The following is a 27,072-nucleotide window of genomic DNA, read 5'->3' as shown; positions in this document are numbered from 1 at the left end:
AAACTATCACCCCTATTCACAGAGGATATAGTGGAAGCAGACCTCGGTACGACGGTTCTTATTACATTTCAAAAATTATGACAGCTATTTTTAACTATTTACATTTTTTTAGGTTATTATATCTTTCCAGTTTAATAATAGCAACCATGACCTTGACCGAAGCGACATTGAGATTCAACGACTACTCCCACGCGGACTACATACCTATAGTTGACGGAGACGTAACAATCTGGGACTCGTACACTTTCTTGGGACACACTACGAACTTGACATCTTTCGAAACTTACATCGAGGAGACATGGAAATTAATAGACAAACTACCCAAAGACCATATGAGACAGGTACTGAAAACGGACGTACAGCACATAGCCACCTTAATAACATCCCTGATCGTTCACCACCGACAAGCACGTAGCATTAACATGATAGGTAGTGCCCCTTAAGGCAATTGCAGGAACCCCAGATTTTGATGACTGGGAAAAAATAAAATTCAAACAAAATCAGTTAATAGAATCCGAAAGCAAGCAGATAGAGATCAACACTAAATCCCAAACATCCCTCAATGACGTTTCAAGGACCATCAAAAAAATTTTGAAACCAGATGCAGAGGTCGAACATTTTTCTGCAACTATTTTGGCAAAGAATAGATTGATAATTACTAACCTTGAGGACTTAATCCTCACTGTTACACTTGCAAAAATAAATTTAATCAGCATCGACATTAAAGAATTATCAAATGAACAACTCACCAATACTAGTATAACCGACCTTTTAGAGGTCTCCCATATAAAAGCTTTTCAAAAATCTGAATTATTGTACTTTCTGATCAAATATCCCAAACCTCTGTTAAGCTGTAAAAAAATAGATATCCTTCCTCTCCAGCATAATAACATAATATTAGATCTAGAAGATAGTAATACGGTGGCCGACTGCGGAACAAAGACCTTCGCTGTACGTGACTGCGCTGCTGTGAGCACAACTTTCTGCAGAAGACTACAAAATACTTCATGCGCGCAACAACTGGTATCTGGAACTGTCGCACACTGTGCCACACGCCCCGGTCACCTGGCGCCCGTGATAGAAATCGGAGAGGGCATTGCAGTAATAAACAACGCGACCATGAATGTAGTGGACAGCACTGGACACAAACATACAATCGCGGGAACCTTCCTCGCGACTTACGACGATTACGTTTCACTAATGGCTCGCGTTACGTGAACCACCATCCTGAAGAAGAAACCTGCTGTATCCACGTCAACCGTGGTCAACGTCACCCTTTTCAGAGAACATCTGAGCCTCCCATTTCTACACGACCTAACCATGAAGAATCTCCGCCATATCGGGGATCTTAGAACAGGATTGTCTTCACGATCATATGGCGGCTTGGCACTCATCGCCCTATTCCTACTCCTCCTGGGCACCTGGATATTGTACCAGCGCAGAATGAGAAAGAAGAAACCCGAAGACGCGTTTCAAACTAGTAGGGGAGGAGTAAACACGCGCAAGATAGAGTTTGCTGACAACGCTGCTACGCCGGATGCCGTCGCGACAAAGTTGCAGCCGATACCAGAAAATCGCAAGCGTAAGCTGCCGGACCGCCCGTTGCAGACGCTGACGCAACATTCAGCCGACTTTCCAGCGGCGGCTTCGTGGTCCGACGGAGCTTGCCCTAAGTTTCAGTTTTAATTTTGTTCTCCAATTGTCAAGTACCATAAATAAAAACAAATAAAGATACCTTACCAAAATACAATAAATAAACAAATAAAGACACTTTAATAAAATAACCAGTCTTATGTTAATTTAAATTGTGCCCATAATAAGTAGTTATACTCGTAATTAGATGGAAAGCTAATTGATCCAGTATTCAATATTAGGTAGCCATTTTTGGCTTTGGCTTGGGCATATCGGGTTAAACATAGTAATATAGTGTATAATATAAATTGTGAAAGATCATCAAGTTATGTTGGATTATCTTTATCGTTTGGGGTTGTGCTGGAATTATTATCATGTTTTGTTTCACTAATTTTCTTTTTCTTTTTATATTTCGATTTATAGTGAGTATTTTTTTCCCTCTGTAGTTTTCTTCATAATGTTTACCATCTATTTGTGTAATTCCTCCTGATTTCCTAAATGGGTTTGTTGTCTTAGTTTTTTTTAATGGTGTCATTTCTTTATACCCAATATTTATTATTGTTTTATGAAAATATTTTATTGTTTTAATGTCATCAGAATTTCCCTTAATAAATTCAAATTGTCGGTTATAAAAATTAATTGGTCTTTCCGTTAATGCAATGTGATTTTAGTTATCTTCATGGCTACTATGTATGGTAGCTTCTAAGTGGGGGAAGTTTTCTATTTTTACACGTGAAAGTGCGTCGGCGACATGGTTTTCTTACATATGGTACATGGTACATATTTTAAGTGGTAATCAAATTCGTTCAGTCTTTTTTTCCATCTTTGGAGTTTCATATTTGATTCTTTGATATTATCGAGCCAAACTAAAGGTTGATGATCACTAAGGATATGAAATTTTCGACCAAAAAGATAGGACCTGAAGTATTTAGTGACCCAGACCATAGCTAAAAGATATTTTTCTATTGCTGAATAGTTAAGTTCATGTTCATTGAGAGTACGGCTAGCGTAGCAAACAGGTTTATGATCCTGTGATAATACAGCATGTTTTTTCGAAATTTTGATAAATTAATATTGGTTCGGACATGATTAAAAATTTTATTTTTTCGAAGGCTGATATATAATTGGTATCTTTAGAATTTATAACGGAACCTTTTTTTAATTTTTGTGTTATGGGTTTGGCAATTTTTTCGAAGTTGGGGATGAATTTGCGATAGAAGCCGCAAAGTCCTAAATATGCCTTCGGTAGTTACAATATGACCTAAGAATTCTTTCTTTTTTCATAAACTTACATTTGTCGAGTTGTAACTTTAGATTAGCTTTTTATAAATTAGCAATTACTTTACGTAGAGATAACAAATGTTCTTCCAATGAAGTGGAAAAATCTATTATATCGTCCATGTAAACTAAACAATCTTTGTAGATTAGGTCTTTTAATAGATTTTTGACGTTAACGTTAAACGTTACGTTACAACGTTAAAATATTTCAATCCGAATGGCATTCGAGTGTATTCCTAATGTCCATTTTTTTGTGGAAAAAGCTGTTTTCTGAATCGAGCTTTCGTACATTTGGATCTGATGACAACCTTTTGCCAAATCTATGGTAGTGAAATATTGAGACCTACCGAGCTTATCTAGTATTTCATCCATAACTGGAATTGGGTATTTGTCATCAATAGTAATTTCGTTTAGTTTGCGATATTTGATTACTGTCCTAAACTTTGTTTTACCGGAAGCATCGCTTTTTTTCAGTACTATCCAGATGGGTGAACAATAAGGTGAGTTCGATTTCCGAAAATGTCTTAAAGCATTTCCTTGATTTGTAATTTGACTTCATTGTCGTATGCTTGGGGGTATTTATAAGGTTTTCTATAAATTGGGTCTGCATGTTTAGTTTTGATGACATGCTTTACAGTTCTTGTGAAGGTCAAATTTTCGCCTTCTCTGTATTGTATGTCCCTAAACTCGTGAAGAATTTAGTAAGGGCATTTGACTCTTCCTTATTTAGATGGTCAAGCCTGAATTCATTTGATTCGCTTAGTTCGTTTCCTATTGCGTAATTTGTGGCATCATCATTCCTGAATGATGACGGTTCTGAACAACTCAGGCAGTCAATATGGTCTTCTAGGCTACCTTCTCGTTCTGGTATGTACTTAATTAGGAAATTGTTATTGCTTAACTTTACGCTTGCTTCACCAAAATTTTTTTTTGGGCTTTTGCGTCTTGTAACCGATTTGGACCTAGCCACACTGACATGACCACAACATATCCTCAAACCAGAAACGTACAGACCAGTAACCCAATAAAAAGACAGAGACCATCAGACAGTGGACAGTCTAAAATGAACACAGAAGAGCTAAGATACCAGGAAGTAACGTCTAATCAACCCGAAAATCCTTATAATTATAACTACTATTATCTCTGCTATCCAGAATATTTTCAACCCTACCAATTGATCTATACCCCAGAATCAATTCAGTGTCCCCCTGAACAGAACTACGACAATTCAGAGACAACAAAAGAGGAAACAATACAATACAAGAAACCAATCATCTAATCCACACTAGTAATGGCCCATTAATTATTAACACACTTACACTTAATAACTACTTCCCTATTGCCCAAGAGTTCTTGATCCACCCGTTCTCAGATCATTATGACATGCTGATTGGACGCAAATTGTTGTCCGAAGCCAAAGCAATAATCGATTATAAAAAGAAAACTGCTACCGTATTTAACAAAATATACAAGATAAAAGACGGTAATAACATTACAGAACAGAATCATATCCAAATGGACCCTTCATTTCCACAAGGTCCACCTATTTAGAAACCTCCACACTTCAGGACAACTTGTTCCGACTAGAACACCTTAACGTAGAAGAAAAACAAAAACTAATTAAACTACTGATAAAATACCAAGACATTCAATTTCACGAAGGTGACACGCTCACGTTCACAAACCAAGAAAAACATGTTTTCAATCAAAGTGCTTTCATCAAATAGAAATGGACTCAGAGTCAATAGCCAAAAGAACATTAAATGAACATGAAGTCAATTATAGTGCCATAGAAAAAGAATTATTAGCAATAGTTTGGGCCACTAAAACCTTCCGACACTATCTGTTAGGACGACATTTCGAAGTAGACCATCAACCCTTGTGCTGGATGCACAAACTAAAAGAACCTAATTCAAAATTAACAAGATGGAAAATTAGACTTTCGGAATATGACTTCGACATAAAATATATAAAAGGAAAGGAAAATTACGTAGCAGACGCACTTTCTAGAGTAAAGATAGAACAAACATTTTTTGGTGAATCTACACAACATAGCACTATGGGGCATTTGGCCTGTTTTTTTTACAATAATGTGTTTTTCACAAGTATGCAAATTTGAAGTATTTTAGTATTAATACATTGGAAATACGTTAAACTGTTATGATATAGCCCGCATAAGTTAATTTAACAATGCACTGTTATAATAACAGCTGTTAAAGTCGGCTGTTGCGAGCATATACCACGTGGCTGCTTTGCGCGCAAAATTTAGCTTAACTTTCAAAGTGTTAAAATTTAAAAAGAAGGAGAGTATAATTTGAAATGGATAATCAATCTTTAGGTTTTTATTATGTGTTGTTATTAATATATTGTTTATTGTGTGCGCCCATTTCTAACAATTTGTACATTTAGCAAGTGGTGTCAACATGTAGTTGTTTGAAAAAATTTTCAACTTTGAATAGAGCTACAACAATTTGTTCAAATTTTTTCAGTAAGTGTTTATATCCATGTTGTAGTGTGTTCAATTCCTAACTCATATCAGGAAGTCTCTATGTGCGTTTTTTGCGGTTTTTTGAGAAATTTCATTTTTTAGGGAGCAATATCTCGATTTCCAATGCTGCCCTGCTGGAAGAGTGGCGCAAGCAAAAGGGTGTTCGTCAAAAGGAAAATTCTATTTGCACTTTTATCAGTGGGCATTTTTCTGATAGCAACTAGACTTAAATGAACGATTAACGAATAATAATAATAACGAATGATTTCAGTCAATCTTTTGCGAAATTGGAGAAAATGCAAACGAAAAATAAATGAATTTTTGAAAGTTTTTTTTCAAATTGGTTAGAAGAACACCAAGTCCTGAAGGTATAGGAGAAAAATAAAAAGGAAAGGAAAGCAGCTGGACTCCCGAAAACGTCATATTATTTAAAAAGTTTGAGTGGCCGAAGACAGCAAGCAGATGAACTCGTAAGGGCGCAGAATCTCAACGAACATCTTTTGGTTCAAGCTGCACGGAGGCGCGGCCTGCGGGATCTTGCAACCATACTTAAAACTCTTTTGTTAAACCCAGCCAAGGCAGAAAGCATTAGTAGCTTCGCAGATGTCTTTTACAGAGCAATGAATACTTCGGATCCCATAATATCATCAATAAATTTAAAGAGGCGAAAATATAAGCGACTATCTCTTCCACCAGAAGTCATTCAAATGTTAGCTTGCGAATTTGAACCTGATAAAAATTCTTCATACTCTGCTGATTGTGAAGAGGAAGACGGTTATGAATTATACAATATTTACATTAAAAATAAACTTTAAAAATATATTATTAAAAAAAAAAAAAAATGGGGCGGAGTTGGGGCACGCCCACTTTTCCAAAATATTCCTGGAGGCATGTGTAACGCATAAAAAAAATTCATCCAAATATCTCCAATAGTTTAGAAGGTATTAATTTTTGTAAAAAAAAAACAGGCCAAATGCCCCATAGTGCATAGTGCCGAAGAGGACAGTAACAATTTGATCGGACTATCAGAGAAAGCTATTAACCAATATAAAAGGCAAATCATCTTTACTAAAGGTCCCAATAGTACAGAAATAGAAACTTACTTCAAAAAACAAATTATACACCTTTCTTATGAAGAAATGACCCACGAAATAGCCAAACGATATCTACTCGACTATTTCTGTTCAAAAAACAGCGCCCTTTATATCGAAAGCGATGCAGATTTCGAAGTAATTCAAAAAGCATATAGGGAGACAATGAATCCAAGATATACAAAAATTTTCCGAAGCGTCATCTTACTAAAAAACATTCCCACATACGCAAATTTTAAAGAACTAATTCTAAACACACATGAAAAACTCTTACACCCCTGAATACAGAAAACTGTAAAACTTTTCAGCGAAACATACTACTTCCCAAATAGCTAACTCCTCATCCAAAATATAATTAACGAATGTCAAGTTTGTAACTTAGCAAAAACAGAACACCGAAATACAAAAATGACAATAAAAGTCACCCCTAAACCCGAACATTGCCGCGATAAATTTGTAATAGATATCTACTCCTCTGAAGGGAATCACTATTTGAGTTGTATTGACATTTATTCTAAATTTGCCACCCTTGAGCAGAAAAAAACAAAAGATTGAATAGAAGTTAAAAATGCTCTAATGCGCATATTCAATCAGTTGGGAAAACCCAAAATCCTAAAGGCAGACAGAGATGGCGCATTTTCTAGCTTAGAAAAACGTTAGCTCGAAAATGAAAATGTAGAATTACAACTCAATACTACAAAAACAGGTGTTGCAGATATAGAAAGGCTCCACAAAACGATAAATGAAAAAATCCGTATTATAAAAAATTCCGATGACAATGAAGCTAAACTCAGTAAAATAGAAACGATTCTTTACATTTACAACCACAAGACCAAACATGACACTACTGGACAAACTCCTGCCCACATATTTATTTATGCTGGACAACCAATTCTAGATACACAACACAACAAAGAAATTAAAATCAACGGAATAAACAAAGACCGAACAGAATATAACGTCGACACTAGATATAGAAAAGGACCGTTGCAAAAAGGGAAATTAGAAAACCCTTTTAAATTAACAAAGAACGTCGAACAAACTGACGAAGACCATTATAAAATCACCAATAGGAATAGAGAGACACATTACTACAAGACCCAATTTAAAAAACAGAAAACAAATAATAAACTTCCCATTTCACAGGCCCCTGGTTCATCATAATACCCCTCCTCAGGTTTATCATAGGAGACATCCCTATTTACCTACCCCAAAGATACTTATTTTGAAGAACATGGCAAAGTCTATAACCAAAATTGTAAAGAAATAAACAACGAATGTATTAAGAAAATTACAAAAAGAACTAAACCAATATGCTATTTCATCCCTACAACAGTTAACCAGATAATTAAATATGTAGAGCCAAACAATATACTTACTTGGAATATAAAAAATACTATTATAGAACAAGATTGCCAAGAAATAAATAAAAATGTAACAATTAACGGCAACAAAATAATAACAATAAAACAATGTAAAATCAAAATAGGAAAAATAACGTTAAACGAAAACCAGCTGAATTCCGAAATAAATCTAACACCATTGTACACACCCATTGAACTAATAAAAATAAAACCAATAGAACATAAGGACATTGTTAAACTAATATCAAATAATAATATTACAGTCTCTATTATCGTATCACTCACATTTTAGTATAGTTTGTATCTACTTAAAACTAAAAATAACAAAAACAATTATGGAAACACAAGACATAAACCCAACTGCATTACCAAGATTATATGCGTCAAGCCCAATACAAGCATAAGCTTCCTTTTAAGGGGAGGGAAGTAGCATAATATGCTTCACATATTACGCTACACAAGCATTGTACATACAATCTTGCACATGCATAAACACATGAAACCAATTTACATTTTTGCTTACACTTAAGCGCATGATTTGTTGTGCATCCATACCGTTCTTTTTCCGTTCTTTTTTGTACACATATACTGATTAGACATTCCCGTTTCTCGCGACTCACTTCGAGCCGATCAAAAACTCTGTACAGTCAGTCTTAAGCTGACAGTTTTAGAATAAAGACGCTCACTGAAATATTCGTGTTTCAATTTATAATTGGCTTCAGCGTTGATCTTTGTCTTCGTCATAGACGGATCATTTATTCGACTCGAAATAGTAACTACGTAAGTATATATACTTACGTAGTTATTAATTTTGTCAGTCGAATAAATGATCCGTCAAAACCAAAGACAAAGATCAAAGATCAACGCTGAGACAGCTTTAAATCGAAAAACGAACAATTTCGGTGAACGTCCTTATTTAAGAAATGTCAGCTTAAGACTGACTGTACAGAGTTTCGATCGGCGCGAAGTGAGTCGCGAGAAACGGAAATGTCTAGTCAGTATATTTGTGGGGTTTGGTTTTTTTTATATGTGTACAAAAAGAACGATATGGTTTCACAACAAATCATGCGCTTAAGGGTAAGCAAAAATGTAAATTGGTTTCATGTGTTTATGCATGTGCAAGATTGTATGTACAATGCTTGTGTAAGCGTAATATGTGAAGCATATTATGCTACTTCCCTCCCCTTAAAAGGAAGCTTATGCTTGTATTGGGCTTGACGCATATAATCTTGGTAATGCAGTTGGGTTTATGTCTTGTGTTTCCATAATTGTTTTTGTTATTTTTAGTTTTAAGTAGATACAAACTATACTAAAATGTGAGTGATACGATAATAGAGACTGTAATATTATTATTTGATATTAGTTTTACAATGTCCTTATGTTCTATTGGTTTTATTTTTATTAGTTCAATGGGTGTGTACAATGGTGTTAGATTTATTTCGGAATTCAGCTGGTTTTCGTTTAACGTTATTTTTCCTATTTTGATTTTACATTGTTTTATTGTTATTATTTTGTTGCCGTTAATTGTTACATTTTTATTTATTTCTTGGCAATCTTGTTCTATAATAGTATTTTTTATATTCCAAGTAAGTATATTGTTTGGCTCTACATATTTAATTATCTGGTTAACTGTTGTAGGGATGAAATAGCATATTGGTTTAGTTCTTTTTGTAATTTTCTTAATACATTCGTTGTTTATTTCTTTACAATTTTGGTTATAGACTTTGCCATGTTCTTCAAAATAAGTATCTTTAGGGTAGGTAAATAGGGATGTCTCCTATGATAAACGTGAGGAGGGGTATTATGATGAACCAGGGTCCTGTGAAATGGGAAGTTTATTATTTGTTTTCTGTTTTTTAAATTGGGTCTTGTAGTAATGTGTCTCTCTATTCCTATTGGTGATTTTATAATGGTCTTCGTCAGTTTGTTCGACGTTCTTTGTTAATTTAAAAGGGTTTTCTAATTTCCCTTTTTGCAACGGTCCTTTTCTATATCTAGTGTCGACGTTATATTCTGTTCGGTCTTTGTTTATTCCGTTGATTTTAATTTCTTTGTTGTGTTGTGTATCTAGAATTGGTTGTCCAGCATAAATAAATATGTGGGCAGGAGTTTGTCCAGTAGTGTCATGTTTGGTCTTGTGGTTGTAAATGTAAAGAATCGTTTCTATTTTACTGAGTTTAGCTTCATTGTCATCGGAATTTTTTATAATACGGATTTTTTCATTTATCGTTTTGTGGAGCCTTTCTATATCTGCAACACCTGTTTTTGTAGTATTGAGTTGTAATTCTACATTTTCAGTTTCGAGCTAACGTTTGAGGGCTAAGCTAGAAAATGCGCCATCTCTGTCTGCCTTTAGGATTTTGGGTTTTCCCAACTGATTGAATATGCGCATTAGAGCATTTTTACATTCTATCCAATCTTTTGCTTTTTTCTGCTCAAGGGTGGCAAATTTTGAATAAATGTCCATACAACTCAAATAGTGATTCCCTTCAGAGGAATAGATATCTATTACAAATGTATCGCGGCAATGTTCGGGTTTAGGGGTGACTTTCATTGGCATTTTTGTATTTCGGTGTTCAGTTTTTGCTAAGTTAGAAACTTGGCATTCGTTAATTATATTTTGGATAAGGAGTTGGCTATTTGGGAAGTAGTATGTCTCGCCGAAAAGTTTAACAGTTTTCTGTATTCCGGGGTGTAGAAGTTTTTCATGTGTTTTTAGAATGAGTTCTTTGAAATTTGCGTATGTGGGAATGTTTTTTAGTAAGATAAGGCTTCGGAAAATCTTTGTATATCTTGGATTCATTGTTTCTTTATATGTTTTTTGAATTACTTCGAAATCTGCATCGCTTTCGATGTACAGAGCACTGTTTTTTTAACAGAAGTAGTCGAGTAGATATCGTTTGGCTATTTCCGGGGTCATTTCTTCATATGAAAGATGTATAATTTGTTTTTTGAAGTAAGTTTCTATTTCTGTTTTATTGGGACCTTTGGTAAAGATGATTTGTCTTTTATGTTGATTGATAGCTTTCTCTGATAGTCCGATCAAATTGCTACTGTCTTCTTCAGCACTATGTTGTGTAGATTCGCCAAAAAATGTTTCTTCGATCTTTACTCTAGAAAGTGCATCTGCTACGTAATTTTCCTTTCCTTTTGGCCCAAACTATTGCTAATAATTCTTTTTCTATGGCGCTATAATTAATTTCATGTTCATTTAGTGTTCTGCTGATGTAACTAATAGGGTGTCCGTCTTGTGATAAAACAGCTCCTAAAGCTACATTGCTGGCATCTGTTGTTAATGTAAATTTCCTCTCGAAATTCGGTATTTTTAGGATCGGATCTTCAGATATTAATAATTTTAACTTTTGGAATGCTTCTAAGTATTCTAAATTGTTTATATCTATTGTTGCTCCTTTCTTTAGGAACTTGGTCAGGGGTTTGGCAATGTCTGAAAAATTAGGTATAAATTTCCTATAATATCCTGTAAGTCCTAAAAAGGCTTTAATTTCTTTAGTTTTTCTTGGTAGCGGATATTTAACTATAGCTTTGATTTTATCCGGGTTTGGCTTAATCCCGTCTTTAGTAATGACATGTCCTAAGAAGGTTGTCTCTTGTTTTAAGAACTCGCATTTATCTAGTTGTAATTTTAAGTTTGCCTGTGATAATTTTTCGAAAACAGCTTGAGAAAACTATGATGTCGTCTAGGTATACTAGACAACATTTATTTAAAAGTGGACGGAGTAAATTGTTCATGCATCTTTGAAATGTAGCGGGGGCATTTTTAAGACCAAATGGCATTCGTGTGTACTCGTAGTGTCCATATTTTGTAGAGAAGGCAGTTTTGGCTATTGACTCTGAGTCCATTTCTATTTGATGAAAGCCCTTTACAAGATCTATTGTTGTGAAATAAGTTGACCTCCCTAGTTTCCCTAATATTTCATCTATGTTCGGTATGGGGTATCTGTCGTTTATGTTATTTCATTCAATTTCCTATAATCTATTACGATACGAAGCTTCTGCTGTCCAGAAGCATCTAGTTTTTTCGGTACTACCCAAATGGGGCTACAGTATGGTGAATTACTTTCTCGGATAATGCCCTGTTCTAACATCTCCTGGATCTGTTTTTCTACTTCCTTTTCATATGTCTGTTGGAAACTATAAACTTTAGAGTAGACGGGGATATTGTGTGTGGTGTTAATAATATGTTTTTCTTGGTTTGTGAACGTGAGCGTGTCACCTTCACGAAATTGGATGTCTTGGTATTTTGTCAGTAGATTAGTTAGTTTCAGTTTTTCTTCTACGTTAAGGTGTTCTAATCGGAACAAGTTCTCCTGAAGTGTGGAGGTTTCTAAGTAAGTGGGGTCTTGTGGAAATGAAGGGTCCATTTGAATATGGTTCTGTTCGGTAATGTTGTTACCGTCTTTTATCTTGTATATTTTGTTAAATAGAGTGGCAGTTTTCTTTTTATAGTCGATTATTGCTTTGGCTTCGTACAACAATTTGCGTCCAATCAGCATGTCATAATGATCTGAGAACGGGTGGATCAAGAACTCTTGGGCAACAGGGAAGTAGTTGTTAGGTGGTATGTTCGTAAGTTCATTAATTATTAACGGGCCATTACTGGTGTGGATTAGGTAATTGGTTTCTTGTGTTGGTGTTTGAAAAATATTTCGCGTGAGCATATTTATCGTAGATCCAGTATCAATTAGACATTTCAATTCGGTATTATTATGTTTGATCGTTATATATTGGCTTGACCCGGGGCTACTAACCGAAAATTTTCTGCTTGTTCGGGGTTGTCTTGTTCGTTGTCATTTGTTGTTGGTCTCTCCTCATCTGTCGTTTCTGAATTGTCATAGTTCTGTTCAACGGGACATGGAATTAAATCTGGGGTATAGTTCGATTGATAGGGATAAGGCTGAAAATATTCTGGACAGTAGGGATAATAGTAATTATAGTTATAAGAATATTCGGGTTGGTTAGACGATACTTCTTGGTATCTTAGCTCTTCTATGCTCATTTTCGACTGTCCGCTGTCTGATGGTCTCTGTCTTTTTATTGGGTTATTAGTCTGTACGTTTCCGGTTTGTGGATATGTTATAGGCATGTGAGTGTGGCTAGGTCCAAAGCGATTTTGGTCAAAAATACTTTGTCGGTTAAAAGCTGTGTTTGGTCTGGGTGCTTGTGTCAGGGGTATGTTAGGTTGTGGGTAGATAGGTCTATTTTGATATTGGGGTATCGGATTTGTGCTAACTGGGTACATAAGAATATGCTTGGTGATAGGGTTGATAGGCGTGGTTATAGAATGGTTGGAAGGGTGCAAGGGGTCTGGTTTGATTGTTCATTTGCCTATTCTGGGGAGTGTTTGTTACTTTGCTTGGAATTGAAGTTGGCTTTACATTATCTTTACTTGAGGTTGGTGCCTCGTAAAGACCTTTTTCTTGTAATATGCTATTAATGATCTCAGTTTTGGAATATTACAGTTTATTATTCTGAGATAAATGTGGCTTGGAAGTTTTTGAATTAGATTTTCGATGCTGGTTTGTATTAATCTAGTATAGAGAATGGTTTCGTTAGTATTATTTTCTAGTTCTAATTTACTCATAAGTATCTGTCGTTTTCTTTCGGCTTCTTCAAGGAAATGACGAATGTTGCTTCGATATTGTGTGTTCCTGAATTCTTTCAGAAGTTGGTGGTTTGGAGTTTGGGGCTTGTAGTTAAGTATAAGCTGCGTCCTGAGTTCGCTCCAGCTGCTGAGGTTGGTTACTCCGAGGGTGCGGATAACATCGCCACTGATGTTTCGTTCGATGTGTCCAAAGATTATTAATTTTTGTCTTTCATCTGTGGTCTGATACAGAGCCAAGATGAAGTCGATGCGACTGATGAAAGTATACAAGGTGTTCGGATCTCCGTTGAAAACCTCGATTGCGTGTATTTGGCTTTCGACTTGAATCATATTCGAGTCAGACAGTTCTATTTGTGTTGGCGCTGCTACTGCCATTGTGGTTTGTTGGTCTTGAATTTTGATTATTGTTTGTTCGTAGCTTAGATAAGGTTTGTGGTTTTATTTTGGTTCGCGATTTGGATAGGGTTTGAGTTCTTACTATTTGTTTGTGTCTTCGTTTTAAGTTTATGTGTTTGATGGGTTTCTTGTTGTGCGCTCACTTATTATTATTATAATGTTTCACTTAGTTGCATTTAATTCATTTTAGTTGTAGTTGAGTTTATTAAGTCTTTTCTTAATTTAGCTGTTATTATTATGGTTCAATTAGTTGTAATTAAGTTTATTTAGTTTTCACTTGGTTACACTGTTATTATTATTGTTCGTTTATTTCTGGCTAAGTTTATTTATTTTTCGCTTAGGTTAACTGTTGTTATTGTAGATCACTTAGTTGTAGTTACTTTTATTTAATTTTCACTTAATTTAGCTGTTATTATTATGGTTCAATTAGTTGTAATTAAGTTTATTTAGTTTTCACTTGGTTACACTGTTATTATTATTGTTCGTTTATTTCTGGTTAAGTTTATTTATTTTTCGCTTAGGTTAACTGTTGTTATTGTAGTTCACTTAGTTGTAGTTACTTTTATTTAATTTTCACTTAATTTAGCTGTTAATATTATGGTTCAATTAGTTGTAATTAGGTTTATTTTGTTTTCACTTGGTTACACTGTTATTATTATTGTTCGTTTATTTCTGGTTAAGTTTATTTATTTTTCGCTTAGGTTAACTGTTGTTATTGTAGTTCACTTAGTTGTAATTACTTTTATTTAATTTTCACTTAGTTTAGCTGTTTTCATGTGTTGCACACTTTGCTATTTCGCTTTGTTTTGAGTAACCTTTTGTGGATTTACTACTCAGCGAATTCAAAGGCGTCTTCTTAAAATTTGATACAATTTTAAGTTGTTCACTTTCACAATCACTCTGTGGTTTCGGATATGTTGTTGGTTTACAAAAAGTTTTTTTTTTTTTTGAACCAATTGTACCGATTTACCGACGCGAGATATTGAAGTTGTAGTTCTTTAGCGGATGATACACAGAGAATTGAATATGTTTAATATCGCATCAACTAGTATCATCCTACCGACTGCGCCACTTACGTAGTTACTATTTCGAGTCGAATAAATGATCCGTCTATGACGAAGACAAAGATCAACGCTGAAGCCAATTATAAATTGAAACACGAATATTTCAGTGAGCGTCTTTATTCTAAAACTGTCAGCTTAAGACTGACTGTACAGAGTTTTTGATCGGCTCGAAGTGAGTCGCGAGAAACGGGAATGTCTAATCAGTATATGTGTACAAAAAAGAACGGAAAAAGAACGGTATGGATGCACAACAAATCATGCGCTTAAGTGTAAGCAAAAATGTAAATTGGTTTCATGTGTTTATGCATGTGAAAGATTGTATGTACAATGCTTGTGTAAGCGTAATATGTGAAGCATATTATGCTACTATATATACATATATGTATTCGCAGAATGCAATTGCTTTGTTGTGCATTTGCAAAGAAAATAGAATAGACAATAGAAAATCTGCATCCATCATCTTATAAATTTGACATACCTGTTATGTTAAAAATGCCAAGAAATATTCTGAACTTATAAACAATACAGTTTGTGATATAAAACTCTAATTGATGATTTAAGTTCGTCTAAAGTACACGGCAGAAAACCAATAGACGGAAAGGATAACAAAACAACAATCCTGAAAGATTTTGGTAAGAATTGGTAACCACCACACCGAAACGGATCCAAAATAATTTCCCGATTTGGTAGCATGTAATAAAATAATAATTTTTATAATTACCCTATATTCGGTAATAACTAACAACTCTGTTAGATTATGTTTAGTACTCCATTAGAACCAGTTACTCAAGTGTAACCACTGTCAACAAGGAACATTCGCGAAGATTTCTGTTTTAATATTTTCAAATATTATTGGGCATGACGTTACTCGTAGAGAAAAAGGGTATACTAGATTCGTTTATATAAAGTATATATATTCTTGATCAGGGACAATCTCAGGAACTATAGAAGCTAGAAGGTTGAAACCATACGGATTCTAGAGACAAAGGCGCAGCGCAAGTTTGTTGAACCATGTTGAAACGCCCAAGAGCCGCAAAAAACTGGCACGACCAAACTTTTGATAAATCTGTTGATATTTATTCACATTTTTATTAGTCTCGTAAATTTCTATCGATTTGCAAAAAAAAAATTTTGCTGTGTGGTATAGGTATAGGGCATCGGACGGTTACCAATAATCTACAATAAAAGAAACGGACGAAAAGACAAAAAACCATGGTATCGGGTTTTACAGTTACAGTTTTTTTTCTTTTGAGTGGAACTTACCATGTTAAGCGCAGTTTATAAAATCGATATGTGTGAATACTGTTTACAAAATATCAAAATTTTTTTAATTTTCCTTGTAACAAAATATCCAAAGTTTTTTAATTTTCCTTGTGACACAGTAACTTACAAAACTTAAATAACTTATAATATATGCAAAAATAATACAATTTCGAATTATGATATTATATTTCTAAATGTTCCTTTCTAGTTAGAGAATTTTATAGCTCCTGGATCTACTCCGTACTTATCTTGGACAAATAAGTGAATAATAAGATGTGACAGCAATTGGTAAACATTTTCTTACCTTGCAATCGAATAAGTGATTCACTTTTACCGAGGGCATTAACGCTGGAACAACTATAAGTTCCAAAATCTGATTTAGTCAGATGTCTTATGGTAAGGTTGAGATGCCATGTGTATATGTTAATCACTTCTTCAGAAATATTATATTTGTTTCCGTTGTGCAATTTAATATTTCCTATAAAATATACAAATTAGTTTCAATTGATTATATAAATGTACATTTTTACCTTCACTGCGGTACCAACCATTAAGAGGTTTGGGGAAAACTTCTACAATGCATTCCAAAGTTACTTCTCTTTCTACTGGTGCTCCAACCAACTGACTTATGGCTTTAACTGTTGGTGAAACTGAAAAAAATTAAATATACAATTCCAATGCAAGCTAAAATTTAGTTTTACACAAAACTTGTTTTTCTTTTTAATTTTTAACAATTAACCAGATGAATATGGCTAGAACAATTTATATATTCATAAAATAATGCACTTTTTAAATTCATTCAGTAAATCAAATTGCTATATTTATACCCGTTACTCGTATAGTAAAGGGTATAGTAGATTCGTTGAAAAATATGTAACAGGCAGAGGGAAGAGTTTCCGATTATGTAAAGTATACATATTCTTGATAAGGGTCAATAGCCGAGACGATCTAGCCATGTCCGTCTGTCCGCCCGTCCGACAGTACGTATGAACGTGTCGAGATCTCAGAACTATAAAAGCTAGAAGGTTGAGATTAAGCGTAGAGACAAGGGCGCATCGCAAGTTTGTTAACTCTGTTGGCACGCCCACTCTATCGCCATAAAACCGCCCAAAACTGCCCCTGAAATATTTTGGTTTTTTATGATATTTTTCACAATTTTATTAGTCACTCTACAGCTCTAAAGCCGCCAAACCGGTCACTCCCACTCTTTTAAACAATTTTTAAATTTTTTCTCATTTTATTCCCCAATATCTATCGATATCCCAGAAAAATTATGAAATTTTGAGTTCACATTCACATTAGCTGAGTAACCGGTATCTGATAGTCGGCGACTCAACTGTAGCAATCTCTCTTGTTTTTTTTTATCGATTTTTTATGATTCTTCTTTTCATATTTTTATTAGACTTGTTAAGTTCTACCGATTATCCAAAAAAACTTTTTGCTCCCACTCTTAAACTGCCCAAAACTGCTTTTGAACAATTTTTAAATTAATTTATTATATTTAATTTTTTTTTTAATATTTATCGAAAGTTCAGAAAAAATTATGAAATTCCGAGTTCTCATTTTCACTACCTTAGTTACTGGTATCTTATAGTCGAGGAAGTCGACTATTGCATTCTGTTTTGCCTTACGTAAATATTTCTTTGATTTATTTGATATTGATAACACCAGAAATATACAATAACTGCTTATAAATATTATTCTTATGTTTCCTTCCCTTCTTATGTCCCTTCATATCGTTTAATGGTTTGTGTCTTTACTATTTGTCTTTTGAATAGTGAAGATTTTCAAAAGATCGTATTAAGTTTTTCATATAGTAAATGAATATGTTACTCCCTAACTTTTCGATTTTCGCTTGTCCTCGAGCGTTTATTTGTGGGTATAAATATGGTAAAGGATTTTCAATTGTCTACTATTTCAGTTTGTGTTACATTTCATTGTAGCGGCTACTGAAGACTATTTAGTTTCGCTTGAAGGTATGCTTCGCTCGATATATGATTCAAAAGCCGCACTTTTAAGCTTTATTAGCTACTAGTAAGCCTTGATCAAGTTGGTATCTTTTTGGGGAAATTCCAAAAGATCAGAAATCAGCTTGGTTTCTGAACATGGTGCACCCTTCCCTACAGCTCGATATTTCCGTCCATACCTTAAATCAAGTTCATGTGTATCTGTTCGATTTCTTTTCGAACGAGCTGGCGTGGTGTGCACATGCAAACATATTTCCTCCGCAGTTAAAATAATTTATATTAGTATAGGTGTTCAAAAAATGAAACAGTGAGTTCTAGGCATACTATTTTGGGGTTTCTTGACCATATCTGTTCATATCTGAGGAATCGAAAACTGTTGTTAAAATCTCTCGTTAACTGAGTATTTATTGTGGCCATTCCAAGTCTACAGATTGTGCCCAGCCAGCAGCAAATAAAGTCGGGTCAGGAACAGCACCACCTTATAGCGCAAGAAAACCTAGCCTGTAGCTAAATATGCCTGCATCCACACGGACTCGATCCCAGCAATCAATTAATATGTAAGTTTAATCTAAACATAAAACGAAAAGTGGATTCTAATTGCGCTCCCCAACTCAGGAAGTGTCTAATTGCAACAATTCTACTCCCAGTTATATAAATACAGTAGGTACAATGCGCTTATAACCTCTGCAACCGTCTTTTATCGGCTAACCCCAAATAAAACGTGGGAACATCATGAGAAATAACTGCTAGGACGACAGTTTCCGGGAAACTAAACATTTTAAGTTCCAAGTGTTTCGCGGCTTATAAATCCGGATAACCCAAGGCTGCAAATTACACTAAAACCAAGTCCCAGAATCACACCTTTGCGGAACCCTTCAGGCTATGCAGCGAACGCAAAGAGTACCAAATGACGCAGTAGCTGTAGTGCTTCCAAAATTTAACCCCGATCGCACTGGTTCAGACAAAGCATCAAAAAAAAATTGTAAACGCATTTACTTAAAGGAAGGATTCAAGAAGAGGACAACATAATGTGCCGTTGATGGTGCAAATATTTTAAGTAAAGAATTTAACGTATTATTTTTCAGCTGAATTATGATTTTAGAATCCAGCTTTTAAGTGGTGCACATTTTTAATTATTTCTCCGACCACAAACAAAATATGTGCATGGTAAGTTGCGTATCAGCACTAAGTGCCTCCGAACCACCTTTTAAACGTCTTTAAAAAATACAGTAAGCTGTCGAGCAATGAAAAATCTAGTCCGGATATTCGATTGAGCTCATCTCTTTCTAATAAAATTACTTTAATTCTTCTATCACTGATTTAATGCTGTCTAACATAATAAACACCGAGTTCCAACGCGTATTTTTGCTTTAACGGCTTAGACGGTTTTTTATTCAAATGCGAATATTTAAAATATTTTACAAGACTCTTGCAACATTCTATTAAAGATTGGAGGAAAAGGATTTTTTCATATATGTCATCCATAGCCAGGTTTACTATTGTCGCCCGCACACGATAATATTTTGTAGCTTTTAAAGGTAGCTACCACATTTGCCCCATTGTCCGTAACAAAAATACGTTTATACGGGCCGTGTCGCTTATTCCTTTTTAATTTTAAATTGTAACGTACATTTAATATTTGCTAGAAGCTGGGCATATTGTTTTGTTTGGGTATTTCTTCTGTATTCATAAAGCAAAGCAGAAATAGCTTCTGTCAGCGCAGTACGGCATGGGCATGAATGTGAAACTCACCACAGTGTGTATGTGTAAGCGTTTCGTTGAGGAAACAGAGGAAGACTTTTATAACGAGGAGTCTACAGACCTTGGATCGACAAATATATACACATATATATATAGTAACATATCCATAAGTCCCTAAGATTTAAGAACAAGCCAACACACTAATACACACACAACATGTACAAAAAAATACACACTACACTACTCCGGATGTACCCAACAGATATCAGATAACAATAAGATTGTTATATGATCCTCGAGAATGGAAAAACCCCAACTCTAGATAAGTCACCCACTGGTAGACTAAACATCCGTCCACTAATTTAAGCAATTCCTTGCTTAAGCCCTCACCCCATCCTCACGTTCACACGTTCAAAGCTCGGACTCGCAGTCCCAAAAAACAAAAGTATTGATTTCAATAAACAAATTATAAGAACCTAAGAGCACTTGTATCCAAGAGCGAATGCACTTGCATCCAAGAGAAACGCTAAGCTTTTTCTCTTCACGATCAGAACCCTAAAGTCTAAAGTCCATATCAGAAAAGCTCGGTACCGGGGCTTGAACGTCAATCAAATCAGAATAATTATCAGAGTTCAGTTTGAGACCTAATTGTAAAAGGTCAAAATAAAAATTTTGTAATCATTTTGTGAAATAAAAATTATATTTTTTCACTTATAAATATTGCAAACATTTAATTGGTGCAGTCGGTAGGATCCAATAAAATAAAAAGTCCTTTTAGTACGGTACTGATCAACTGAAGGATATGCTATACGACTAGCTATCCAAGATCAGCGAATTAAAATAATGATTCGAAAACATTTTAAAGATCCGCAAAAGAATCTACGTGGAAGTAGCATTCAAAAGAAAATTCCGTGCGGTCGGAAACAAAAATTAATCAACATTTTTTAATTCCGAAAATTAAAACCAAGTTTAAAACAAACTTAAAACCAAAACCAAAAACAAAACACCATGGCGGTTCCACAATTCTCGGAAACCCATCTCAACCAACTATTAAACCAAATCAAAAAACAGAATTACTACGATGGCACACCTGGCAAGCTATCTGGATTCGTTAACCAAGTGGAACAACTGCTCAAGTTGTACCCAACACAGGATGCCAGACAGGCACACGTCATATATGGAGAAGTGAAGCGGTTATTAGTGCATTCAGCCTTAGAAGTCATAACCCAGGAAAGAGCTAACACATGGCTGGACATGAAGAAAGCACTGGCAATGGCATTCAAAGACCATAGACCTTATATAACACTCATAAGAGAATTAGAAGGCACATCATACCCAGGAAGTATCTGTAAGTTTATAGAAAAACTAGAATCACAATATTGGATTATGTTCGATAAGTTAGAATTAGAAAGAATTAGTTGACAAATGGAATTATACAGAAATGTTAATCAAAACCGTTAAATCAGTAATAGGTCGAAAACTGCCGGATAGAATTGATATGTTTTAGGCACGTAAAGATATTGACACCATTTACAAATTAAAACAAGCATCAATAGAATTAGCCCTTTATGCTATTCCAGAAAATCACAGTTCTGATAGAACAGAAGTGAACAAACGTAGGAACAGGGGAAACTATAATCAAAGTAACAATCAAAAATATTACATTAATAGAAACCACTACTACAGTAATTATTATCCCAGCACGAATCAGAATCATAATACACAACCACCCCAAAATTCGACTCAACCTATAATAAATCAAACCGAAATTCAAATTCTCCGATAATTATGATTTTCTGTTAGGTCGAAAGTATCTCGAAGATACAAAAGCTAAAATAGACTATGATAACGAAACAGGAACACTAGGTTCTATGGAGAAAAGAAGGCGAGACCGCCTTGACCGACAACAAAGGAATGATTCTGCTCCAGTGGACAGAATCAAACCAAAAATGCAAAAGATTAAGATTAACTTAAGGGATTACAAAGTTGTAGATTGGTCGGGGGTTCATTGTTATAGTATATACAGTTATAGGTGGGGGAGATCAAGCGGATGTTTCCTCTGGAGGCGTCTGATGATTTCACTGTTATCCAGGAGGTTAATAGCCAGATGGTTAGGGTGGTTGTCCAGTCGTTTAGCGTATCTCTCGCTGAAGCGGGAGATCTCCTCTGCTACCCGTGGCATTCCAAGCTCCTTGTGGATAACGGAGTTTTCATGGTATGGGTGAGCGTCAGCGATTAGCCTCAGGCACTTGTTCTGGAAGCGCTGTATGCGGTTGCGGTTTGAGACGCTGGCAGTGCCCCACAGCTGAATCCCATAAGTCCAAATTGGCTTCAGGATGGCCTTGTACAGGAGGAGTTTTAGGTTTTCCCTAAGTTTGGACCTTTTCCCGATGAGCCAGTGGAGTTGCTTGAGGCGCAGGTCAGCCTGGTGTCGTTTGGTGATTAGGTTGGGGCGCCAAGTGAGCCTCCGGTCTAGAGTCGATCCAAGGTATTTCGGGGAGAGACATTCAGTACAAAGAGGGCGAAAATTTTACTAGTACTATTAAACATGTCATCCAGACTCAACACGAAGACCCAGTATACCGTAAACCCTACAAGTACCCCCAAAGCGTTGATCAAGAAGTCAACAAACAAATTAAAGAAATGATAGAACAAGGAATTGTTCGCAAACCCCCTTATTGTTCTCCTATTTTGGTGGTCCCCAAGAAGGCAGACGCCTCTGGGAAACAAAAATTTAGGTTGGTAGTCGATTACAGGGATCTAAATAAGATAACTGTTAACGACAAATTTCCCATTCCCCGAATGGATGAGATACTGGACAAATTAGGTAGATGCCAATACTTTACAACTATAGAACTATATAAGGGTTTTCACCAAGTCCAGATGGATGAAGATTCTATTGCAAAAACATCTTTTTCAACTGAGCATGGACATTATGAATATACTCGTATGCATTTTGGCTTGAAAAACGCTCCAGCTACTTTTCAGAGATGCATGAATAATCTTCTGGAAGATTTAATCTACAAAGATTGTTTAGTGCATTTAGACGATATTATTGTTTATTCCACTTTATTGGAAGAACACATTTTATCCCAAACGAAGTCTTTGAAAAACTGAGAGACTCTAATTGAAATTGCAGCTAGATAAATGTGAATTCATGAAAAAAGAAACAGAATTCCTTGGACACGTGTTACAACAAATGGCATCAAACCAAATCAAAATAAAACTGAAGCAATTACAAATTTTCCATTACCCAAGACACCTAAGCAAATAAAATCATTTTTGGGATTATGTGGGTTCTATCTCAAGTTTATTCCTAACTAAACCCATGACCCTCAAATTAAAGAAAGGTGCTATAATAGACATCAAATGTAAAGACTACATTGAATCATTTGAAAGACTGAAGGTTTTGATAACTTCAGACCCGATATTAATCTATCCTGATTTTTCAAAACCCTTTTCTCTGACAACTGATGCTAGTAATGTAGCTATTGGTGTAGTGTTATCACAGAATCACAAGCCCGTTTGTTATGCCAGCAGAACGCTAAACGAACATGAAATCAACTATTCTACGATTGAATTGTTAGCTATAGTTTGGGCTACAAAAATTTTAGGTCATACCTATTTGGCAGGCCATTTGAAATATTTAGTGATCACAAGCCACTGGTATGGCTCAACAACATCAAAGAACCAAACATGAAATTGCAAAGATGGAAAATAAAATTTGATTACAAAATCAAATATCTTACAGACAAAAAAAAAATCATGTCGCGGATGCTCTTTCCCGCACAAAAACAGAAGAAGTAATGGTTGGCGAAGTCGCAAACAGCACAGACGCAACTATACACAGTGCCAGTGAAGATAATTTAAATTACATATCTATAACAGAAAGGCCAATTAATTTAATCTCTAGACAAATAGAGATAGAAAAAGGCAGCATCGACACAAAAAAGTGTACAACATTTCTTTCAAAAATTAAAGATTAAAATAATCTATAAAGAAATGACACCTGGACTAGCCAAAAACCTCATTAAGGAATATGTGTGTACCAAGAAAAGTGCAATTTATTTCCCTAACGATGAAGATTTTCTGATTTTCAATTTCACAAAACTGTTGAGATGTACCACAAAATTAATTGATATACTATCTTATGCAGAATTCAAAGATTTAATCTTAAAGAAACATAAGAAAGAAAAAACAATCAATTTGTTTAAAGAAGAATATTACTATCCAGATAGTCAAAAGCTTATTCAAAACATTTTCATTGAATGTGAAATTTGTAATCTGGCGAAGACAGAACATCAAGACACGAAACTGACATATGAAACAACACCGGAAGTATTTAACACAAGAGAAAAATACGTGATAGATTTTTATCTCACGGGAAACCAGATCTTCTTATCTTGCATTGATATCTATTCCAAAATTGCATCACTATTTGAAGTAAAAAGTAGAGATTGGCTAGAAGCAAAATGCGCAATTACTAAAATACTCAATGATATGGGAAAACCACAAGAAATTAAAGCAGACAAAGACTCAGCTTTTATATGCATAGCCTTACAAAACTGGTTCAGATCTGAAGGTGTAAAAATTTCTGTAACGACTAGCAAAAATGGTATATCTGACATAGAAAGATTTCATAAGACCGTAAACGAAAAACTAAGAATCATTGGTAGCGAGAAAAATATTGAAGATAGGTGCACAAAATTTGAAAAAATATTATACGTATATAATCATAAAACTAAACATAATAGTACCAAAAGATTTCCAGCAGTCATTTATCTATATGCAGGCAGCCCCGACCTTAATGTACAACAAAATAAAATCGATAAGATAGAATACCTAGAATAGAATAGTGTACAATGCAAATAGATGAATTCGAAATTTCTAATAATCTCGCAGACTTTAAACAAACAATTTTTATCACCAACAATGTAACACGTTTAGAACCAATAAATCACTTACAATCGAGATAAATGATAGAATCCCATGTAAAACACTATTTTTTTTCCAAATTATATGCATTACACAACTTTTGTCATAATGATAATTAGTTTAACTCTGTATGTAGCATATAAGTTTAAAAATATACCTAGGAGGCCAAATTCAAAGGTTGGGGGAGTGACATATCCATAAGTTTCTAACACTTAAGAACATGCCTACTCCGGATGTAGCCAACAGATACCAGATAAGAATAAGATTGTTATATGATCCTCGAGAATGGAAAAACCCCAACTCTAGATAAGTCACCCACTGGTAGACCAAAGACACTAGAATAACAAGATGCGTAACGCCATACGATTTTTTGGCACACGATTTTTTCGCCTTGGCTCTAGAGGTGGCTCCAGGCTCTCTCGAATTTTTGTTCGAGAGCGAGAGAGCGGAGAGCGGTACAGCGAACAGCTCTTTTCTACGCATACAGTGATAGCAGACAACTATATGTGTGCACACGTATGCTTATGCGTTGTAAATTTGACAAAATATGCCCTTCACCTTAGAAGTTCTTTGACTTTAAATCTATATTATTTTTGATCAATTGGCATGACTTTATATTAGAATATTTGTCATTAGAGTATTCATCTTGCGGCGTGTGAAAAATTAATAAGGCAATGATTGTTGAGTGCTTGTGTCCGCACTTCGTGCCTCAAGATATGACCAAAGCAAAGACACTAGAATAATTCTAGAATAATTCTAGTGTCTTTGATATGACTCTTGCAATTAACAGTTTCATATTTTTTTTTTATTTTATAAATTTATATTTTCTACTTCGTCTTATTTTTATGAAATATTTATTTCTCAATGTAATGTCTTCTTTTTGAAAAATTTATGTTTTAAATTACAGTAGTTATAATAATTTATATTTTACTTCCTTTAATTATTTAGTATATTTATTAAGTCATTTGACTTAATATGATTTATGTATGTAAATGATCCATTTTTATTATTTAAAATGCACATTAGATTCAGTTGTTTTTCAGGTTGTTTTTTTTTGTTTTTTATATTCCAATTCAATATTTTTAAAAAGCGCGCCATTTCGGGTGGGAAGAAAAGCGCGCCAATTTTTCTGTTTTTGTCGCCTTGACCGACAACAAAGGAATGATTCTGCTCCAGTGGACAGAATCAAACCAAAAATGCAAAAGATTAAGATTAACTTAAGGGATTACAAAGTTGTAGATTGGTCGGGGGTTCATTGTTATAGTATATACAGTTATAGGTGGGGGAGATCAAGCGGGTGTTTCCTCTGGAGGCGTCTGATGATTTCACTGTTATCCAGGAGGTTAATAGCCAGATGGTTAGGGTGGTTGTCCAGTCGTTTAGCGTATCTCTCGCTGAAGCGGGAGATCTCCTCTGCTACCCGTGGCATTCCAAGCTCCTTGTGGATAACGGAGTTTTCATGGTATGGGTGAGCGTCAGCGATTAGCCTCAGGCACTTGTTCTGGAAGCGCTGTATGCGGTTGCGGTTTGAGACGCTGGCAGTGCCCCACAGCTGAATCCCATAAGTCCAAATTGGCTTCAGGATGGCCTTGTACAGGAGGAGTTTTAGGTTTTCCCTAAGTTTGGACCTTTTCCCGATGAGCCAGTGGAGTTGCTTGAGGCGCAGGTCAGCCTGGTGTCGTTTGGTGATTAGGTTGGGGCGCCAAGTGAGCCTCCGGTCTAGAGTCGATCCAAGGTATTTCGGGGAGAGACATTCAGTACAAAGAGGGCGAAAATTTTACTAGTACTATTAAACCTGTCATCCAGACTCAACACGAAGACCCAGTATACCGTAAACCCTACAAGTACCCCTAAAGCGTTGATCAAGAAGTCAACAAACAAATTAAAGAAATGATAGAACAAGGAATTGTTCGCAAACCCCCTTATTGTTCTCCTATTTTGGTGGTCCCCAAGAAGGCAGACGCCTCTGGGAAACAAAAATTTAGGTTGGTAGTCGATTACAGGGATCTAAATAAGATAACTGTTAACGACAAATTTCCCATTCCCCGAATGGATGAGATACTGGACAAATTAGGTAGATGCCAATACTTTACAACTATAGAACTATATAAGGGTTTTCACCAAGTCCAGATGGATGAAGATTCTATTGCAAAAACATCTTTTTCAACTGAGCATGGACATTATGAATATACTCGTATGCATTTTGGCTTGAAAAACGCTCCAGCTACTTTTCAGAGATGCATGAATAATCTTCTGGAAGATTTAATCTA

General features: G+C 35.1%; 1 protein-coding gene across 1 annotated transcript in view; it reads right to left on the bottom strand.

Moving 5' to 3' along the window:
• Positions 1-27,072, bottom strand: part of DIP-lambda (Dpr-interacting protein lambda) — a 379,081-nt gene that overhangs the window by 110,128 nt on the left and 241,881 nt on the right. Inside the window, exons 8-9 of the mRNA NM_001347775.1 lie at positions 16,730-16,849; positions 16,504-16,677 (exon numbers count right to left, since the gene is read on the bottom strand). Coding sequence (NP_001334747.1) covers positions 16,504-16,677; positions 16,730-16,849 — 294 coding nt within the window. The remainder of the gene's footprint in view (positions 1-16,503; positions 16,678-16,729; positions 16,850-27,072) is intronic.

The sequence above is a fragment of the Drosophila melanogaster genome, chromosome 2R (genome assembly GCF_000001215.4).
Source record: "Drosophila melanogaster chromosome 2R".
In the NCBI taxonomy this organism is placed as follows: domain Eukaryota; kingdom Metazoa; phylum Arthropoda; class Insecta; order Diptera; family Drosophilidae; genus Drosophila; species Drosophila melanogaster.
The sequence above is the reverse complement of the archived record's forward strand: the minus strand, read 5'-3'. Positions and strand labels throughout refer to the sequence as shown.